This window comes from Crinia signifera, chromosome 5 (assembly GCF_055691185.1).
Source record: "Crinia signifera chromosome 5, ASM5569118v1, whole genome shotgun sequence".
Classification (NCBI taxonomy): Eukaryota; Metazoa; Chordata; class Amphibia; order Anura; family Myobatrachidae; genus Crinia; species Crinia signifera.
In genome coordinates this window covers 1,844,848-1,867,184 of record NC_139221.1, presented here as the reverse complement: position 1 = coordinate 1,867,184, position 22,337 = coordinate 1,844,848, and the positions used below count along the sequence as shown (strand labels likewise).

Sequence of the window (22,337 nt, the reverse complement as noted above, 5' to 3'; positions counted from 1 at the left end):
CAGGGCCCTGAGGAAGCTGAACTGCGAAGCGCGTGCCGGCTAGCGGTGTGCAGGCAGACAGCTGTTTATTATTTTTCATACAATGCATTTTGATTGATGTGTATGTCCGTTCTATGTGTTTGGTCCTGAGTCCAGTTTGAGACCCGTGCCACTGTGCTATAGTGCTACCCAGAGAGTGTTATTCCCACCACACACCTCTAAATGCACCTTTGTCCTCCCTGGCAATCAATTCCCCCATAGAATTGTTAATAGAGGGGTATCCAGGTTTATGTGTGAGGACTCTTTAAGACAGGGGTGGGGAACCTTTTTTGTGCCAAGGGCCAATTGTATGGTGGAAAAATCCTTCGGGGGCCATATGTTAAAATTTCACTTACAAATTGTCCTGCTGCAGCCGTCCCACACACTGAATAGGACTGACAGTCTCTGGCTGCTGTTAATTAAGAGGAATCTCGCAAGAACTACCGACCTGGCCAAAGAAGTCCCCTGTACTTGACTCCAGGCAAAGCTGCTGGGTGGCTAGGAGGGCCACTCCGACCGGCTACGGAGGCCGCATATGGCCCCCGGGCCTGAGGTTCCCCACCACTGCTTTAAGACCTGATCACATTGCTCTGGGCGCAATCTACCCATAAAGCGTCCAGCTACCAGTGTGTGGTCTACACACAAGATTAGTTGACGGGCACAGTGTCAACACTAACGGCAGGACCTTATTTCTATGTGAAAAAAGGAGTTAGAAGAGGTATATTACACACTCCTACACTGGCACCTATATAGAACACGTGGCAATACCGCAGAAAGTCCAGTGGACCTGCGCTAATTGCACTGTTCTAAGGTCACCTACACACTATACAACCTACAGTGGAGATTTCCTACAATAAGGAAGTCTACACCTGGTTATCACGGACAGACATGCATTAAATTCTTTATTGAAACAGCATTTTTCTGCCTGCCACCACAAGTTTTAAATTGTGTGAACCCCATCCATCTATGTTGTATGTTATTCTTTTAAAATTTTTCGCAGCCTTTTAATAAAGACTAAATAAAGGTTAAATTTTAAATTAAACTCTCTAAGGTGCACCTAACTAAGGACATATCTTTTTCTTTCCAAATACTTGTTCCTATGCTCATGTCCCTAGGTTGCACACCCCTGTCTCTCAACCAAGTCTTAGATTGTACATTCTAGGGGTCCGATTATTTTCAATTTTTATCTTGTGCGATTGACCCAACCCCCTCTTTTCCAATCCAACAGGGGGCTCAGAACACACCCCTGAGGGACCCCTGTGCTGACTCAATTCACCGGATACTTGGTCTTTTATCTTAACAACCTGTGGCCTATTTGAACCAAATCCAAAATCCATCGGGATGCGGTCATTCGTCAGACTGCATTTAGGTCTACAGTCATTAGGTCGACCCCACTAGGTCGACTGGCAGGAAGGTCGACCTGACTTAAGGTCGACATGGGCCAAGGTCGACATGACTTAAGGTCGAATTTGCATAAAGGTCGACATGAGGAAGGTCGACTGGTCATAAGGTCGACATGGGTTTTTCACTGTTTTTTGAGCCGACATGTGCCGACAGGCGGTATTTCATGCCCTACCATCCACTAGGGCGTGGTGGGAGAATAAAATAGTGTGCTGAGCGCAGCGAGGCACCGTGCCCGAAGCATAGCGAGCGAAGCGAGTGTTGCGAGGGTCCGATTCTCATTGCCAACTGTGTCCATGTCGACTGTGTCGACATTCGGATAAAAAAAACAGTGAAAAACCCATGTCGACCTTATGACCAGTCGACCTTCCTCATGTCGACCTTTATGCAAATTCGACCTTAAGTCATGTCGACCTTGGCCCATGTCGACCTTAAGTCAGGTCGACCTTCCTGCCAGTCGACCTAGTGGGGTCGACCTAATGACTGTAGACCTAAATGCAGTCTGACGAATGATCCCATTCCAATCCATCTACACATGGACCCGCTTAAGCCAATATTAAACCGTTTGCTCACTAACGATGATGGGATTACAGTACTAACAGCCGAGCTGCAGTATAATCCAGGGCTGTGGAGTCGGTAGATAAATGTTCCGACCCCGACTCCTCGTACTTCTGACGCCGACTCCACAGTCCTGGTATAATCTACGAATAAATCTATAATAGTGTTCGCTCTAGCATTTTGTGCGGGCAGGGGGGTAGACTGGGCCCACCGACGTCACAGCTGTGGGCGGTCCCGGGCCCCAGACGTCACAAAAGGGGCGTGCCCGGGCCGTGACATCATCAAAGGGGGCGGGCCCGGCCAACGCCTTCATTAACGGGGGCGGGCCCGGCCCCTCCGAAGTCGCTGTGCTGCCGGGGAAGCGCCGGGTATCACCGTCTACGGTGGCGCTGGACTTCCCTGTGCGGTGTGTGGGGGCAGACACCAGGCTGTTTAGCGGGGTGCTGCTAGAGGTGCATTTTGCCCTTTAAAAATTGGGCAGGGCGCAGCGCCCCGGTAAAACAGTCTAGCGGGAACACTATATAACCCATGGCTGTGTCTAACATAGTGAGCACAGAAGTCTGTCCGATGGGAGAGGCTGAGGCATGAGGTTGGAGGACTGTGATGTTGGTGGGGATGTCTGACAGAGACGTGTAGCAGGACTTGTGGTCTGGGGGGTAGCAATCTGTCACCCCTTCCTTGCTGGATCTCTGAGTGCCGTACCCCCTCGTGTATATGGATGTATGCTATAGAGATGAGCACTGATAGGAGGCATCTCCATCCCTTGTATTATATCCAGCGATAGCATTAACCTCTCTGTGCTTTCAGTATGTCGCCCCTGTGACGTTTGAAGAGGTGGCCGTGTGTTTCTCCGAGGAGGAGTGGCGATGTCTGGACGTGTGGCAGAGACAGCTCTACAGAGAGGTCATGACGGAGAACTTCCATCTCGTCACGTCAGTGGGTGAGACCCCACCCTACATTGTACCATGGCGGTATATGCTGTAACAGCTAGTGACCCCATATACATGTGCTGAGACCCCCACCCTACATTGTGCCATGGCGGTATATGCTGTAACAGCTAGTGACCCCATATACACGTTCTGAGACCCCCACCCTACATTGTACCATGGCGGTATATGCTGTAACAGCTAGTGACCCCATATACACGTTCTGAGACCCCCACCCTACATTGTACCATGGCGGTATATGCTGTAACAACTAGTGACCCCATATACACGTTCTGAGACCCCCACCCTACATTGTACCATGGCGGTATATGCTGTAACAGCTAGTGACCCCATATACACGTTCTGAGACCCCCACCCTACATTGTACCATGGCGGTATATGCTGTAACAGCTCATGGCCCCATATACACGTTCTGAGACCCCCACCCTACATTGTACCATGGCGGTATATGCTGTAACAGCTAATGGCCCCATATACACGTGCTGAGACCCCCACCCTACATTGTGCCATGGCGGTATATGCTGTAACAGCTAGTGACTCCATATACACGTTCTGAGACCCCCACCCTACATTGTACCATGGCGGTATATGCTGTAACAGCTAGTGACCCCATATACACGTTCTGAGACCCCCACCCTACATTGTACCATGGCGGTATATGCTGTAACAGCTAATGGCCCCATATACACGTTCTGAGACCTCCACCCTACATTGTACCATGGCGGTATATGCTGTAACAGCTAGTGACCCCATATACACGTGCTGAGACCTCCACCCTACATTGTACCATGGCGGTATATGCTGTAACAGCTAATGACCCCATATACACGTTCTGAGACCCCCACCCTACATTGTACCATGGCGGTATATGCTGTAACAGCTAATGACCCCATATACACGTTCTGAGACCCCCACCCTACACTGTACCATGGCGGTGTATGCTATAACAGCTAGTGACCCCATATACACGTTCTGAGACCCCCACCCTACATTGTGCCATGGCGGTATATGCTGTAACAGCTAGTGACCCCATATACACGTGCTGAGACCCCCACCCTACATTGTACCATGGCGGTATATGCTGTAACAGCTAGTGACCCCATATACACGTGCTGAGACCCCCACCCTACATTGTACCATGGCGGTATATGCTGTAACAGCTAGTGACCCCATATACACGTTCTGAGACCCCCCACCCTACATTGTACCATGGCGGTATATGCTGTAACAGCTAGTGACCCCATATACACGTTCTGAGACCCCCACCCTACATTGTACCATGGCGGTATATGCTGTAACAGCTAGTGACCCCATATACACGTTCTGAGACCCCCACCCTACATTGTACCATGGCGGTATATGCTGTAACAGCTAATGGCCCCATATACACGTTCTGAGACCTCCCACTCACACACACACACACATTGTACCAGTATATGTGTATACCGTGACAGCTACTGACACCCCCCCCTACATTGTACCATGGTGGTATATATGTCTGGTGTAACATGTAATGACCCCGCATACTTATTCTGAGACACCCCCCTACATTGTCCCATGGATATATATATATACACCAACAATAGTGTCCTCAGCGCCCTTACTTAATAATGTCCCTCAAACATTCCAATATATGAAAAAAACAATATTTTTTAAAATAATAACAATACAGTTGTAATAGTTCTTTTTGTGAGAAGTTTTTTCTCTTTTTATTTTCAGTACAATTGACCAATACCCAACGCGTTTCGTCTCGTTAGAGACTTCTTCAGGGGTTCATGATCTTAAAAATAAATAAACAGGGTGTATTAGGCCCTTCTGGGTCCACAAGCATGAATACCGAGAATTGAATAAGGACCGTGGTTGGGGTCCAAAAAAGGACACCTCACAAGATGATTGGTGTGATAGGAGCCTTCTTATAATATTAAAATGATAAGTTGCTTTATCTATGTCATTGACATTCACAGTATATAGATATGCTTATCCCAATGTATTATTTCCAGTAGTACACGATTCAATTCCATGTGCCTGTGGGAGATGTGTGCTCATTGGGACTTGCAGTTTGGATCCCACAGGCACATGGAATTGAATCCTGTACTATTGGAAATAATACATTGGGATAAGAGAAGAATTTTGCCCTAATAGGTTCATAGCATAATCTATATACTGTGAATGTCAATGACATCGGAATAGATAAAGCAACTTATCATTTTAATATTATAAGAAGGCTCCTATCACACCAATCATCTTGTGAGGTGTCCTTTTTTGGACCCCAACCACGGTCCTTATTCAATTCTCGGTATTCATGCTTGTGGACCCAGAAGGGCCTAATACACCCTGTTTATTTATTTTTAAGATCATGAACCCCTGAAGAAGTCTCTAACGAGACGAAACGCGTTGGGTATTGGTCAATTGTACTGAAAATAAAAAGAGAACAAACTTCCCACAAAAAGAACTATTACAACTGTATTGTTATTATTTTAAAAAATATTGTTTTTTTTTCATATATTGGAATGTTTGAGGGACATTATTAAGTAAGGGCGCTGAGGACACTATTGTTGGTGTAGTGAGGTGTTGTCTATCCCAACTAGTAGGGGATAGTGTCAGCAGCGACCGCGTAGGAGTACATTTTAAATAGCGCAATCTTTGGGGATTTTGTTGATAGATATATATATACCAGGAAATAACAGGCGTCACTCTGTGACTTGTATACCAAACGTGAGTTTTACTGGTGTTTCCTGGTTTATGCCATTTCGGGCATCCGCCTTTCGTCAGGACCAAAACACAACAAAGTGCAAAAACAATTCTGTAATACAAAGTGTGACTTACATATAGGGGACCCGCCATGTAGCGTCCTCCTGACCGATGACCATAAGCGAATCTAGAATTATGGTAATGGGTGGTCCCAGATCAAAAAGGGGGCGTGGCATCATGAGAAGGGGGCGTGGCATCACAAAAAGGGGTGTGGTATTACACGTTAGACCATACACCGTAATGCCCATTACACATTTTAGCAAACTCCGTAATTCGCATTACACATAAAGCCACACGCCGTAATGCCAATTACACATAAGGCCACACACCATAATGCCCATTACACATTGTGCCACACATCATGATGCCCATTACATACTATATAACAAAACGTAATGCCCATTACATATTTGCCACATAAGTGCTGCTTACCTACGTGCTCATTGCTAGGGGGTTCTTGCTTGATGGCACCATAGTACCCATTACACATAATGCCGCACACCATAGTACCCATTACACATGATGCCACACACCAAAGTACCCATTACACATGATGCCACACACCACAGTACCCATTACACATGATGCCGCGCACCATAGTACCCATTACACACGATGCTGCACACCATAGTACCCATTACACATGATGCTGCACACCATAGTACTCATTACACATGATGCCGCACACCATAGTACCCATTACACATGATGCCGCACACCATAGTACCCATTACACATAATGCCGCGCACCATAGTACCCATTACACATGATGCCGCACACCATAGTACCCATTACACATGATGCCGCTCACCATAGTACCCATTACACATGATGCCGCACACCATAGTACCCATTACACATGATACCGCACACCATAGTACCCATTACACATGTTGCTGCGCACCATAGTACCCATTGCACATGATGCCGCACACCATAGTACCCATTACACATGATGCGGCACACCATAGTACCCATTACACATGATGCGGCACACCATAGTACCCATTACACATGATGCCGCACACCATAGTACCCATTACACATGATGCCGCACACCATAGTACCCATTACACATGATGCCGCACACCATAGTACCCATTACACATGATGCCGCACACCATAGTACCCATTACACATGATGCCGCACACCATAGTACCCATTACACATGATGCCGAACACCATAGTACCCATTACACATGATGCCGCGCACCATAGTACCCATTACACATGATGCCGCGCACCATAGTACCCATTACACATGATGCTGCACACATAATGCCCCTTACACATGATGCTGCACACATAATGCCCCTTACACATGATGCTGCCCACCGTAATGCCCCTTACACATTAAGCCACACATTATGCGTAATACCCCCACATACCGCAACTTGTAGTGTCCCTTAAGCAATGCCCCCAAAAGTGCCACTTACTGTAAATTTTGATGTGAGCCTTGTTGTGCGTGACGTCGAGGGAGCACGCCGGGCGCCGTCACCACATGATTAAAGGGGGGCGGGCTGAGGTGAAAGCGGGGAGAAGAATTGGAGCGGAAACTGCAGGGGTGACAGTCATTGACAGCTGGGCAGAGAACAGGGGGCTGCCCGGCTGTATTCAGAGCACTGCAGGTCACGGCTATTTGAAATAATACCCCTTTCACAACAGAAAATGCAGGGATTTACCCGGGAATATGGTCCCAGGATAATGCAGGGACATTCCCAGGCTGACCCCTTATACACCAGCCTAGTCCCTGCATTTCCTGGTGTGAGGGAGAGAGACAACCACTCCCCTCTCCCTACCCCCCTTTAACCAACCAGCTATATCTTTGGAACCAACTGACCCATTTACATGAGACACGTATCATATTGAAAGACTTTTGAGTTGGCTTCGAATGATTTTGGTCCCGTGAAACTGGGCTGTTTGGTTCCAGAGAAATCTGCAATCAAAGAACATAAACAGTCATGAAATTACATTTAAGAAATGAAAAAAAATGGTTTAACCTCAATTTCCCTGGAACCAATTAACCCATATGGATCCAGCCTGGTATCAGATTGAAAGCCCAGCGATTTGGGTTCGACTGGGATCAACCTCGAGCTTCAGTGATGCCGAAGGGGGAACTGGCAGCCGTTGAACTGGGTGGGGGTCGGAATTAGCTGGTCCCATGTTATCCTATAGGGAAAACGTTCCAGGTTTGCCTGGCCGTATCTCCGGTTCCCATGGGGCTAGAGACGAGAGGCTGGGCTCGTTGGAAAGCCCCATCCCTCAGCTACAAAATGAATTAATGGGTGGTCCGGTGGACCCCCGGACCACCCCCTAGACTCGCCTATGCCGATGCCCACTTCCTGGTTCACCCGGAAGTGACCTGCCTGTACTGGCAGCAGAGGATACCACACTAGGAAAGATACAAAAGTGCCAGTAATCAGTGTAATTCGTCAAAATACTTATATACATGCTTCATACATACACGCATATATGTATTTTAACGCTTAAAGTTTCTGTCCTCAAGGGACCGTCGTCAGGAGTTCAGAGCAGCAGATTTAATCCAATGCCATCCACACAGCAATTCCCACAGCAATTCCCACAGCAACGATCTGCTGCTGGCTTACAGCCATTTATACCACCTGTGTATGAATAAAGGGCACCGAACGGACTGAACTGTGCACTTCCGCGTCTCACGCTGACACGCAAGTGACGTCATTTCCGACGTCCAGTGAGCCAGTAGCCGTAATATAATGCCACACACTTGTCCCTGCCGGATCGTGATGATCGTGTGCCGCTCGGCTCCTAATGACGGCTACTGGCTCACTGGACGTCGGAAATGACGTCACTTGTGTGTCAGCGTGAGACGCGGAAGTGCACAGTTCAGTCCGTTCGGTGCCCTTTATTCATACACAGGTGGTATAAATGGCTGTAAGCCAGCAGCAGATCGTTGCTGTGGGAATTGCTGTGGGAATTGCTGCGTGGATGGCATTGGATTAAATCTGCTGCTCTGAACTCCTGACGACGGTCCCTTGAGGACAGAAACGTTAAACGTTGAGTATCATCTATATTGACTTATATGCATCTTAATTAAAATCCACAGATGGTTTATATATCTTCAAAATACGGATAATAATGGAGAGTGCTTCCTTTTCTTTGAGATATATATATATATATATATATATATATATACATACACAGAGGATGTGTGTGGTCTGTACAGTGGGGATGTGATTGGATAGGACAGAGGATATGTGTGGCCTGTACAGTGGGGATGTGATTGGATAGGACAGAGGATATGTGTGGTCTGTACAGTGGGATGTGATTGGATAGGAGAGGATATGTGTGGTCTGTACAGTGGGATGTGATTGGATAGGAGAGGATATGTGTGGACTGTACAGTGGGGATGTGATTGGATAGGACAGAGGATATGTGTGGCCTGTACAGTGGGATGTGATTGGATAGGAGAGGATATGTGTGGCCTGTACAGTGGGGATGTGATTGGATAGGACAGAGGATATGTGTGGCCTGTACAGTGGGATGTGATTGGATAGGAGAGGATATGTGTGGACTGTACAGTGGGGATGTGATTGGATAGGACAGAGGATATGTGTGGCCTGTACAGTGGGATGTGATTGGATAGGAGAGGATATGTGTGGTCTGTACAGTGGGGATGTGATTGGATAGGACAGAGGATATGTGTGGTCTGTACAGTGGGGATGTGATTGGATAGGACAGAGGATATGTGTGGTCTGTACAGTGGGGATGTGATTGGATAGGACAGAGGATATGTGTGGTCTGTACAGTGTGGATGTGATTGGATAGGAGAGGATATGTGTGGCCTGTACAGTGGGGATGTGATTGTATAGGACAGAGGATATGTGTGGCCTGTACAGTGGGGATGTGATTGGATAGGACAGAGGATATGTGTGGCCTGTACAGTGGGATGTGATTGGATAGGAGAGGATATGTGTGGACTGTACAGTGGGGATGTGATTGGATAGGACAGAGGATAGGTGTGGTCTGTACAGTGGGGATGTGATTGGATAGGACAGAGGATATGTGTGGTCTGTACAGTGGGGATGTGATTGGATAGGACAGAGGATATGTGTGTACTGTACAGTGGGGATGTGATTGGATAGTACAGAGGATATGTGTGGTCTGTACAGTGGGGATGTGATTGGATAGGACAGAGGATATGTGTGGTCTGTACAGTGGGGATGTGATTGGATAGGACAGAGGATATGTGTGGTCTGTACAGTGGGGATGTGATTGGATAGGAGAGGATATGTGTGGTCTGTACAGTGGGGATGTGATTGGATAGGACAGAGGATATGTGTGGCCTGTACAGTGGGGATGTGATTGGATAGGATAGGATGGGATATGTGTGGTCTGTACAGTGGGGATGTGATTGGATAGGAGAGGATATGTGTGGCCTGTACAGTGGGGATGTGATTGGATAGGACAGAGGATATGTGTGGCCTGTACAGTGGGGATGTGATTGGATAGGACAGAGGATATGTGTGTCCTGTACAGTGGGGATGTGATTGGATAGGACAGAGGATATGTGTGGTCTGTACAGTGGGGATGTGATTGGATAGGAGAGGATATGTGTGGTCTGTACAGTGGGGATGTGATTGGATAGGACAGAGGATATGTGTGGTCTGTACAGTGGGGATGTGATTGGATAGGAGAGGATATGTGTGGTCTGTACAGTGGGGATGTGATTGGATAGGAGAGGATATGTGTGGTCTGTACAGTGTGGATGTGATTGGATAGGAGAGGATATGTGTGGTCTGTACAGTGGGGATGTGATTGGATAGGACAGAGGATATGTGTGGCCTGTACAGTGGGGATGTGATTGGATAGGACAGAGGATATGTGTGGCCTGTACAGTGGGGATGTGATTGGATAGGACAGAGGATATGTGTGGTCTGTACAGTGGGATGTGATTGGATAGGAGAGGATATGTGTGGTCTGTACAGTGGGGATGTGATTGGATAGGACAGAGGATATGTGTGGCCTGTACAGTGGGGATGTGATTGGATAGGACAGAGGATATGTGTGGTCTGTACAGAGGGGGTGTGATTGGATAGGACAGAGGATATGTGTGGCCTGTACAGTGGGGATGTGATTGGATAGGAGAGGATATGTGTGGTCTGTACAGTGGGGATGTGATTGGATAGGAGAGGATATGTGTGGTCTGTACAGTGTGGATGTGATTGGATAGGAGAGGATATGTGTGGTCTGTACAGTGGGGATGTGATTGGATAGGAGAGGATATGTGTGGCCTGTACAGTGGGGATGTGATTGGATAGGACAGAGGATATGTGTGGCCTGTACAGTGGGGATGTGATTGGATAGGACAGAGGATATGTGTGGTCTGTACAGTGGGGATGTGATTGGATAGGACAGAGAATATGTGTGGCCTGTACAGTTTGGATGTGATTGGATAGGAGAGGATATGTGTGGCCTGTACAGTGGGGATGTGATTGGATAGGACAGAGGATATGTGTGGTCTGTACAGTGTGGATGTGATTGGATAGGACAGAGGATATGTGTGTACTGTACAGTGGGGATGTGATTGGATAGGACAGAGGATGTGTGTGGCCTGTACAGTGGGGATGTGATTGGATAGGACAGAGGATATGTGTGGACTGTACAGTGGGGATGTGATTGGATAGGAGAGGATATGTGTGGTCTGTACAGTGTGGATGTGATTGGATAGGACAGAGGATATGTGTGGCCTGTACAGTGGGGATGTGATTGGATAGGACAGAGAATATGTGTGGTCTGTACAGTGGGGATGTGATTGGATAGGAGAGGATATGTGTGGCCTGTACAGTGGGGATGTGATTGGATAGGACAGAGGATATGTGTGGCCTGTACAGTGCGGATGTGATTGGATAGGACAGAGGATATGTGTGTACTGTACAGTGGGGATGTGATTGGATAGGAGAGGATATCTGTGGCCTGTACAGTGGGGATGTGATTGGATAGGACAGAGGATATGTGTGGCCTGTACAGTGGGGATGTGATTGGATAGGAGAGGATATGTGTGGTCTGTACAGTGCGGATGTGATTGGATAGGACAGAGGATATGTGTGGCCTGTACAGTGAGGATGTGATTGGATAGGACAGAGGATATGTGTGGTCTGTACAGTGGGGATGTGATTGGATAGGACAGAGGATATGTGTGGTCTGTACAGTGGGGATGTGATTGGATAGGAGAGGATATGTGTGGTCTGTACAGTGGGGATGTGATTGGATAGGAGAGGATATGTGTGTACTGTACAGTGGGGATGTGATTGGATAGGAGAGGATATGTGTGGACTGTACAGTGGGGATGTGATTGGATAGGACAGAGGATATGTGTGGTCTGTACAGTGGGGATGTGATTGGATAGGACAGAGGATATGTGTGGTCTGTACAGTGGGGATGTGATTGGATAGGACAGAGGATATGTGTGGTCTGTACAGTGCGGATGCGATTGGATAGGAGAGGATATGTGTGGCCTGTACAGTGCGGATGTGATTGGATAGGACAGAGGATATGTGTGTACTGTACAGTGGGGATGTGATTGGATAGGAGAGGATATGTGTGGACTGTACAGTGGGGATGTGATTGGATAGGACAGAGGATATGTGTGGTCTGTACAGTGGGGATGTGATTGGATAGGACAGAGGATATGTGTGGTCTGTACAGTGGGGATGTGATTGGATAGGAGAGGATATGTGTGGACTGTACAGTGGGGATGTGATTGGATAGGACAGAGGATATGTGTGGTCTGTACAGTGGGGATGTGATTGGATAGGAGAGGATATGTGTGGTCTGTACAGTGGGGATGTGATTGGATAGGACAGAGGATGTGTGTGGACTGTACAGTGGGGATGTGATTGGATAGGAGAGGATATGTGTGGTCTGTACAGTGGGATGTGATTGGATAGGACAGAGGATATGTGTGGTCTGTACAGTGGGGATGTGATTGGATAGGACAGAGGATATGTGTGGTCTGTACAGTGGGTAGTGATTGGATAGGACAGAGGATATGTGTGGCCTGTTCAGTGGGGATGTGATTGGATAGGACAGAGGATGTGTGTGGACTGTACAGTGGGGATGTGATTGGATAGGAGAGGATATGTGTGGCCTGTACAGTTTGGATGTGATTGGATAGGAGAGGATATGTGTGGTCTGCACAGTGGGGATGTGATTGGATAGGAGAGGATATGTGTGGTCTGTACAGTGGGGATGTGATTGGATAGGACAGAGGATATGTGTGGTCTGTACAGTGGGGATGTGATTGGATAGGAGAGGATATGTGTGGTCTGTACAGTGGGGATGTGATTGGATAGGAGAGGATATGTGTGGTCTGTACAGTGGGGATGTGATTGGATAGGACAGAGGATATGTGTGGACTGTACAGTGCGGATGTGATTGGATAGGACAGAGGATATGTGTGGCCTGTACACCGGGGATGTGATTGGATAGGACAGAGGATATGTGTGGCCTGTACGGATTCAGTATTGAATCCCGGCGGTCGGGATCCCGGCGTTCAGAATCCCGACGCCGGAATCCCGACCGCCGAAATCCCGACAAGGGGGGGACGTGGATCGCCCCCCCTTGCGGGCTCGCCACGCAGCGGGCCCGGTGCCTCGCTACGCTCGGCACACTAATTTATTCTCCCTCCAGGGGTGTCGTGGACACCCCCGAAGGGAGAAAGTGTCGGGATTTCGGAGGTCGGGATTCCGGCGTCGGGATTCTGAACGCCGGGATCCCGACCGCCGGGATCTTAACTGCATCCCGCCTGTACAGTGGGGATGTGATTGGATAGGACAGAGGATATGTGTGGTCTGTACAGTGGGGATGTGATTGGATAGGAGAGGATATGTGTGGTCTGTACAGTGGGGATGTGATTGGATAGGAGAGGATATGTGTGGCCTGTACAGTGGGGATGTGATTGGATAGGACAGAGGATATGTGTGGTCTGTACAGTGGGGATGTGATTGGATAGGACAGAGGATGTGTGTGGTCTGTACAGTGGGGATGTGATTGGATAGGAGAGGATATGTGTGGTCTGTACAGTGGGGATGTGATTGGATAGGACAGAGGATATGTGTGGCCTGTACAGTGGGGATGTGATTGGATAGGACAGAGGATATGTGTGTGGTCTGTACAGTGGGGATGTGATTGGATAGGACAGAGGATATGTGTGGTCTGTACAGTGGGGATGTGATTGGATAGGACAGAGGATATGTGTGGTCTGTACAGTGGGGATGTGATTGGATAGGACAGAGGATAGGTGTGGTCTGTACAGTGGGGATGTGATTGGATAGGACAGAGGATAGGTGTGGCCTGTACAGTGGGGATGTGATTGGATAGGAGAGGATATGTGTGGTCTGTACAGTGGGGATGTGATTGGATAGGACAGAGGATATGTGTGGTCTGTACAGTGGGGATGTGATTGGATAGGAGAGGATATGTGTGGTCTGTACAGTGGGGATGTGATTGGATAGGAGAGGATATGTGTGGTCTGTACAGTGGGGATGTGATTGGATAGGACAGAGGATATGTGTGGTCTGTACAGTGGGGATGTGATTGGATAGGACAAAGGATATGTGTGGTCTGTACAGTGGGGATGTGATTGGATAGGACAGAGGATATGTGTGGTCTGTACAGTGGGGATGTGATTGGATAGGACAGAGGATATGTGTGGTCTGTACAGTGGGGATGTGATTGGATAGGACAAAGGATATGTGTGGTCTGTACAGTGGGGATGTGATTGGATAGGACAGAGGATATGTGTGGTCTGTACAGTGGGGATGTGATTGGATAGGACAGAGGATATGTGTGGCCTGTACAGTGGGGATGTGATTGGATAGGACAGAGGATATGTGTGGTCTGTACAGTGGGGATGTGATTGGATAGGACAGAGGATATGTGTGGTCTGTACAGTGGGGATGTGATTGGATAGGACAGAGGATATGTGTGGCCTGTACAGTGTGGATGTGATTGGATAGGACAGAGGATATGTGTGGTCTGTACAGTGGGGATGTGATTGGATAGGACAGAGGATATGTGTGGTCTGTACAGTGGGGATGTGATTGGATAGGAGAGGATATGTGTGGTCTGTACAGTGTGGATGTGATTGGATAGGACAGAGGATAGGTGTGGCCTGTACAGTGGGGATGTGATTGGATAGGACAGAGGATATGTGTGGCCTGTACAGTGCGGATGTGATTGAATAGGACAGAGGATGTGTGGGCTGTACAGTGTGGATGTGATTGGATAGGACAGAGTATATGTGTGGTCTGTACAGTGGGGATGTGATTGGATAGGAGAGGATATGTGTGGCCTGTACAGTGGGGATGTGATTGGATAGGACAGAGGATATGTGTGTACTGTACAGTGGGGATGTGATTGGATAGTACAGAGGATATGTGTGGTCTGTACAGTGCGGATGTGATTGGATAGGAGAGGATATGTGTGGCCTGTACAGTGGGGATGTGATTGGATAGGAGAGGATATGTGTGGACTGTACAGTTGGGATGTGATTGGATAGGACAGATGATATGTGTGGTCTGTACAGTGGGGATGTGATTGGATAGGACAGAGGATATGTGTGGCCTGTACAGTGGGGATGTGAATGGATAGGACAGAGGATATGTGTGGCCTGTACAGTGGGGATGTGATTAGATAGGACAGAGGATATGTGTGGTCTGTACAGTGGGGATGTGATTGGATAGGAGAGGATATGTGTGGCCTGTACAGTGGGGGTGTGATTGGATAGGAGAGGATATGTGTGGACTGTACAGTGGGGGTGTGATTGGATAGGAGAGGATATCTGTGGTCTGTACAGTGGGGATGTGATTGGATAGGAGAGGATATGTGTGGTCTGTACAGTGGGGATGTGATTGGATAGGACAGAGGATATGTGTGGCCTGTACAGTGCGGATGTGATTAGATAGGACAGAGGATATGTGTGGTCTGTACAGTGGGGATGTGATTGGATAGGACAGAGGATATGTGTGGCCTGTACAGTGGGGATGTGATTGGATAGGAGAGGATATGTGTGGTCTGTACAGTGGGGATGTGATTGGATAGGACAGAGGATATGTGTGGTCTGTACAGTGGGGATGTGATTGGATAGGACAGAGGATATGTGTGGTCTGTACAGTGGGGATGTGATTGGATAGGAGAGGATATGTGTGGTCTGTACAGTGGGGATGTGATTAGATAGGACAGAGGATATGTGTGACCTGTACAGTGGGGATGTGATTGGATAGGAGAGGATATGTGTGGTCTGTACAGTGGGGATGTGATTAGATAGGACAGAGGATATGTGTGGTCTGTACAGTGGGGATGTGATTGGATAGGAGAGGATATGTATGGCCTGTACAGTGGGGATGTGATTGGATAGGAGAGGATATGTGTGGCCTGTACAGTGGGGATGTGATTGGATAGGAGAGGATATGTGTGGCCTGTACAGTGGGGATGTGATTGGATAGGAGAGGATATGTGTGGTCTGTACAGTGGGGATGTGATTGGATAGGACAGAGGATATGTGTGGTCTGTACAGTGGAGATGTGATTGGATAGGAGAGGATATGTGTGGCCTGTACAGTGGGGATGTGATTGGATAGGAGAGGATATGTGTGGCCTGTACAGTGGGGATGTGATTGGATAGGAGAGGATATGTGTGGTCTGTACAGTGGGGATGTGATTGGATAGGACAGAGGATATGTGTGGCCTGTACAGTGGGGATGTGATTGGATAGGAGAGGATATGTGTGTGGCCTGTACAGTGCGGATGTGATTAGATAGGACAGAGGATATGTGTGGTCTGTACAGGGTGGATGTGATTGGATAGGACAGAGGATATGTGTGGTCTGTACAGTGGGGATGTGATTGGATAGGAGAGGATATGTGTGGTCTGTACAGTGGGGATGTGATTGGATAGGAGAGGATATGTGTGGCCTGTACAGTGGGGATGTGATTGGATAGGACAGAGGGTATGTGTGGCCTGTACAGTGGGGATGTGATTGGGTAGGAGAGGATATGTGTGGCCTGTACAGTGGGGATGTGATTGGATAGGAGAGGATATGTGTGGACTGTACAGTGGGGATGTGATTGGATAGGAGAGGATATGTGTGGTCTGTACAGTGTGGATGTGATTGGATAGGAAAGGATATGTGTGGCCTGTACAGTGGGGATGTGATTGGATAGGACAGAGGATATGTGTGGTCTGTACAGTGGGGATGTGATTAGATAGGAGAGGATATGTGTGGCCTGTACAGTGGGGATGTGATTGGATAGGAGAGGATATGTGTGGACTGTACAGTGGGGATGTGATTGGATAGGACAGAGGATATGTGTGGCCTGTACAGTGCTGATGTGATTGGATAGGACAGAGGATATGTGTGGTCTGTACAGTGGGGATGTGATTGGATAGGAGAGGATATGTGTGGCCTGTACAGTGGGATGTGATTGGATAGGAGAGGATATGTGTGGACTGTACAGTGGGGATGTGATTGGATAGGACAGAGGATATGTGTGGCCTGTACAGTGGGAATGTGATTGGATAGGAGAGGATATGTGTGGTCTGTACAGTTGGGATGTGATTGGATAGGAGAGGATATGTGTGGTCTGTACAGTGGGGATGTGATTGGATAGGAGAGGATATGTGTGGTCTGTACAGTGGGGATGTGATTAGATAGGAGAGGATATGTGTGACCTGTACAGTGGGGATGTGATTGGATAGGACAGAGGATATGTGTGGTCTGTACAGTGGGGATGTGATTGGATAGGACAGAGGATATGTGTGGTCTGTACAGTGGGGATGTGATTGGATAGGAGAGGATGTGTGTGGTCTGTACAGTAGGGATGTGATTGGATAGGACAGAGGATATGTGTGGTCTGTACAGTGGGGATGTGATTGGATAGGACAGAGGATATGTGTGGTCTGTACAGTGGGGATGTGATTGGATAGGAGAGGATATGTGTGGTCTGTACAGTGGGATGTGATTGGATAGGACAGAGGATATGTGTGGTCTGTACAGTGGGGATGTGATTGGATAGGAGAGGATATGTGTGGTCTGTACAGTGGAGATGTGATTGGATAGGAGAGGATATGTGTGGTCTGTACAGTGGGGATGTGATTGGATAGGACAGAGGATATGTGTGGTCTGTACAGTGGGGATGTGATTGGATAGGATAGAGGATATGTGCGGACTGTACAGTGGGGATGTGATTGAATAGGACAGAGGATATGTGTGGCCTGTACAGTGCCGATGTGATTGGATAGGACAGAGGATATGTGTGGCCTGTACAGTGAGGATGCGATTGGATAGGAGAGGATATGTGTGGTCTGTACAGTGGGGATGTGATTGGATAGGACAGATGATATGTGTGGTCTGTACAGTGGGGATGTGATTGGATAGGACAGAGGATATGTGTGGCCTGTACAGTGGGGATGTGATTGGATAGGAGAGGATATGTGTGGTCTGTACAGTGGGGATGTGATTGGATAGGAGAGGATATGTGTGGTCTGTACAGTGGGGATGTGATTGGATAGGAGAGGATATGTGTGGTCTGTACAGTGGGGATGTGATTGGATAGGACAGAGGATATGTGTGGTCTGTACAGTGGGGATGTGATTGGATAGGACAGAGGATATGTGTGGTCTGTACAGTGGGGATGTGATTGGATAGGAGAGGATATGTGTGGTCTGTACAGTGCCGATGTGATTGGATAGGACAGAGGATATATGTGGTCTATACAGTGGGGATGTGATTGGATAGGACAGAGGATATGTGTGGCCTGTACAGTGGGGATGTGATTGGATAGGACAGAGGATATGTGTGGCCTGTACAGTGGGGATGTGATTGGATAGGAGAGGATATGTGTGGTCTGTACAGTGGGGATGTGATTGGATAGGAGAGGATATGTGTGGTCTGTACAGTGCCGATGTGATTGGAAAGGACAGAGGATATATGTGGTCTATACAGTGGGGATGTGATTGGATAGGAGAGGATATGTGTGGTCTGTACAGTGGGGATGTGATTGGATAGGACAGAGGATATGTGTGGCCTGTACAGTGGCGATGTGATTGGATAGGACAGAGGATATGTGTGGTCTGTACAGTGGGGATGTGATTTGGATAGGAGAGGATATGTGTGGCCTGTACAGTGGGGATGTGATTGGATAGGACAGAGGATATGTGTGGCCTGTACAGTGGGGATGTGATTGGATAGGAGAGGATATGTGTGGTCTGTACAGTGGGGATGTGATTGGATAGGAGAGGATATGTGTGGTCTGTACAGTGCCGATGTGATTGGATAGGACAGAGGATATGTGTGGTCTGTACAGTGGGGATGTGATTGGATAGGACAGAGGATATGTGTGGTCTGTACAGTGGGGATGTGATTGGATAGGAGAGGATATGTGTGGTCTGTACAGTGGGGATGTGATTGGATAGGAGAGGATATGTGTGGCCTGTACAGTGGGGATGTGATTGGATAGGACAGAGGATATGTGTGGCCTGTACAGTGGGGATGTGATTGGATAGGAGAGGATATGTGTGGTCTGTACAGTGGGGATGTGATTGGATAGGAGAGGATATGTGTGGCCTGTACAGTGGGGATGTGATTGGATAGGACAGAGGATATGTGTGGTCTGTACAGTGCGGATGTGATTGGATAGGACAGAGGATATGTGTGACCTGTACAGTGGGGATGTGATTGGATAGGAGAGGATATGTGTGGTCTGTACAGTGGGGATGTGATTGGATAGGAGAGGATATGTGTGGCCTGTACATTGGGGATGTGATTGGATAGGACAGAGGATATGTGTGGTCTGTACAGGTGGGATGTGATTGGATAGGAGAGGATATGTGTGGTCTGTACAGTGGGGATGTGATTGGATAGGAGAGGATATGTGTGGTCTGTACAGTGGGGATGTGATTGGATAGGAGAGGATATGTGTGGTCTGTACAGTGGGGATGTGATTGGATAGGACAGAGGATATGTGTGGTCTGTACAGTGGGGATGTGATTGGATAGGACAGAGGATATGTGTGGTCTGTACAGTGGGGATGTGATTAGATAGGAACGGTACTGTATATGAAGGTTCTATGACTGGTTCTGGAATATGATAAGCTGCCTGAAGATGTGAGTTTTTAGGGAACGCTTATAGGTTTGGAGACTGGAGGAGTCTTATTGTGCTTGGGAGGGCATTCCACAGAGTGGGTGCAGCCCGAAGAAAGTCCTGCAGTCGGGAATGGGAGCGAGTAATGAGTGTGGATGAGAGACGCAGATCTTGTGAGGAGCGTAGAGGTTGTGTTGGATGATATTTTGAGATAAGAGAAGAGATGTATGTTGGTGTAGTTTGGTTTATGGCTTTGTGTGTAAGTAAAAGCATTTCTTCTTCTTCCTTCATGGCAGCCCTCACATAACGGGGCTCCACTCTGATAGGCAGGCAGTTTCTCTTAGGATCCGCCCACCTCTCCTACATAAGCTCCCTCCTCCCCACATCCCCCTGTATTCCGGTCTCCTTTCTGTTAGTAGGCAGGCTAGTAAGGTATATGTTATTTTATTTTTGTTCTATTAACAGTGGTCCGGTTTGGCTACTGTTATTGGGTTGAGAGAGGGGGGCGGTGCCGCTCCTAAGCTGGTGGCTGAATGCTTGGAGCGCCGTTCTAGGCTGTGAAGCGGTGGAGTCCCGGCAGGTGCCGCATTCAGCTTGCATGGCGGTGAGTGCAGCACACTGGGAGAGTGTGTGCGCTGTTGGACGGGCACGCATGGATGACGCCAGGTGCTGGAGCCGCTTGTCTGTTCTATTTGTTGGAAGTGCGTTGCAGTGAGCACTTCCGCCTTTCCGGATTCAGCGTCTGAGCTTCCTGACATGCGCACTGGCGCCGGAAGTCAGGTTCTGGTGTCCTGTATAAAACGCCCCAATGTTGTGGATGTCCAGACATGGAAGATCCCTTTCCACAAATACCGGTGCTCTCCACATGGAGGTTAGCCCTCACAGAGGCCTGTTTTTATTAGTTGTTCGGTCCTTTAGCGAGAGTTTCTATTCTTCTAGTGTATATTCTGGTTCTAAGAAGAGGAATATTTCTGAAATGTGTCCAGCTTGTGATGAAGTGTTTTCCGGAACTGTGGAAGAGTCTATGTTCCGGATTCTAGTGCAGCCTCTGGTACACTAGTGGGCACAGCGTGTGGAGTGGATGAAGAGCAATTCAGCGGTCAAGGTCTCCGGCCAGTCTGGACTTGGATTATGGTGAATTGCCTGATTATGTATCAGATGATAAAGCTCCAGGTCTGTCTAGTGCCGAGTCAGGGAAGTGGTTGAAGACAGCAGGATGGTTCATATGGATATCTATGAATCCTAAGGATCCATCTAAAGTGGACCAGGATTCTCTCTTTGAGGATAGGTCCATAAAGGGATATCCTGCAGAAGGAGTGGCGAGGTGTGGATACGAATATTGGTAATATGAGAAGAGTGGAACATATGGACCCAATTTGTGATGCAGAGCTTCCTAAATGGTGTGAAATTCCCCAAATTGATGCAGCAGTAGCTGAAATAACCACTTTTCCCCTAGAGGGCGGTGCGGCTCTCAGGGATCCTATGGGGAGTGCGTTTAACTGCATACCCCTAGTTCAGTAACTTGCGGTCACCTCGGTGGGTAGAGCTCCCGGGTTATGGTGCTCGCTGCAGAAAACCCAAACTGCTATTGTATATGTGTGAGGCATCGTTAGACGTCTTTAACCCCTGGTATCCTGGCTAGAAGAGCCTTATGGCTCAGGTCACGGGCAGCACATTCTCATTGGACACATTTACCTTAGGAAGGATCGTTTTTATTTGGAAGTAAATTAGATTCCTTAATTCATGAGATTACCACAAGATAGAGGTGGTAGATACATGGAGAATTCCTTCAGGCAGCGGTTCCAGCAGGCAGCGGTTCCAGCAGGCAGCGGTTCCAGCAGGCCAGGTCGTATACACCCGGTCGCCCTACAAGGTTCTTTCCTAACACTTCCAGATCTTACTTTCAGCAAGTCGCGGGAACAATCTCCAGGTTTGCGGAACTATGGATAATAAATGTTCAGGACAAGTGGGTCTTGAATATAATTTCCGAGGGATATCATTTCGATTTTCTCAGCACGCCAAGGATAGACAAGTTTGTTGAATCAAGACCGCTAAATCTAGATATGGAAATCTTGACCCTAGTAAAGAGTCCGAGCGACGTAATCCGCTCTGGGGCAGTAGAACGAGGAAAAGAAGGGGTTTTATTCTCGTCTATTCATTGTGCCAAAGCTTCAGGAGGGATCAGGACCATTGTGGACCTAAGAAGCTTAAACAAAAGAATAATGCTGCCCACACACTTGTGAGATATCGCATGCAATCCTTCGATTTCGACCTCATCTGGCCGAGTAATGAATGATTTGTATGCACAAAATGTCTGCCATTCGACGCGATGTGCGGGCATGCCACTCGAATGTCGCGTCTCACGATCTTATGTGCTGCACATAATATTTCTCCAATTGTACATGCGGTCGAACGCTGTTTTGTGCGCATGCGGTTTTTCTTGAAGAGTTCTGGTCACTTCCCTTCCACCCTCAGTGCACAGGACTGGAGAGGAGACTGGATGCACGCTGCTGGGGAAAAGGTAGGCCGGCTACACCATGGA

General features: G+C 48.1%; 1 protein-coding gene across 1 annotated transcript in view; it reads left to right on the top strand.

The window, feature by feature from the left end:
• LOC146079850 (uncharacterized) overlaps positions 1 to 22,337 on the top strand; it is a 68,465-nt gene that overhangs the window by 4,440 nt on the left and 41,688 nt on the right. The window contains exon 2 of the mRNA XM_083186504.1: positions 2,785 to 2,917. Coding sequence (XP_083042630.1) covers positions 2,785 to 2,917 — 133 coding nt within the window. The remainder of the gene's footprint in view (positions 1 to 2,784; positions 2,918 to 22,337) is intronic.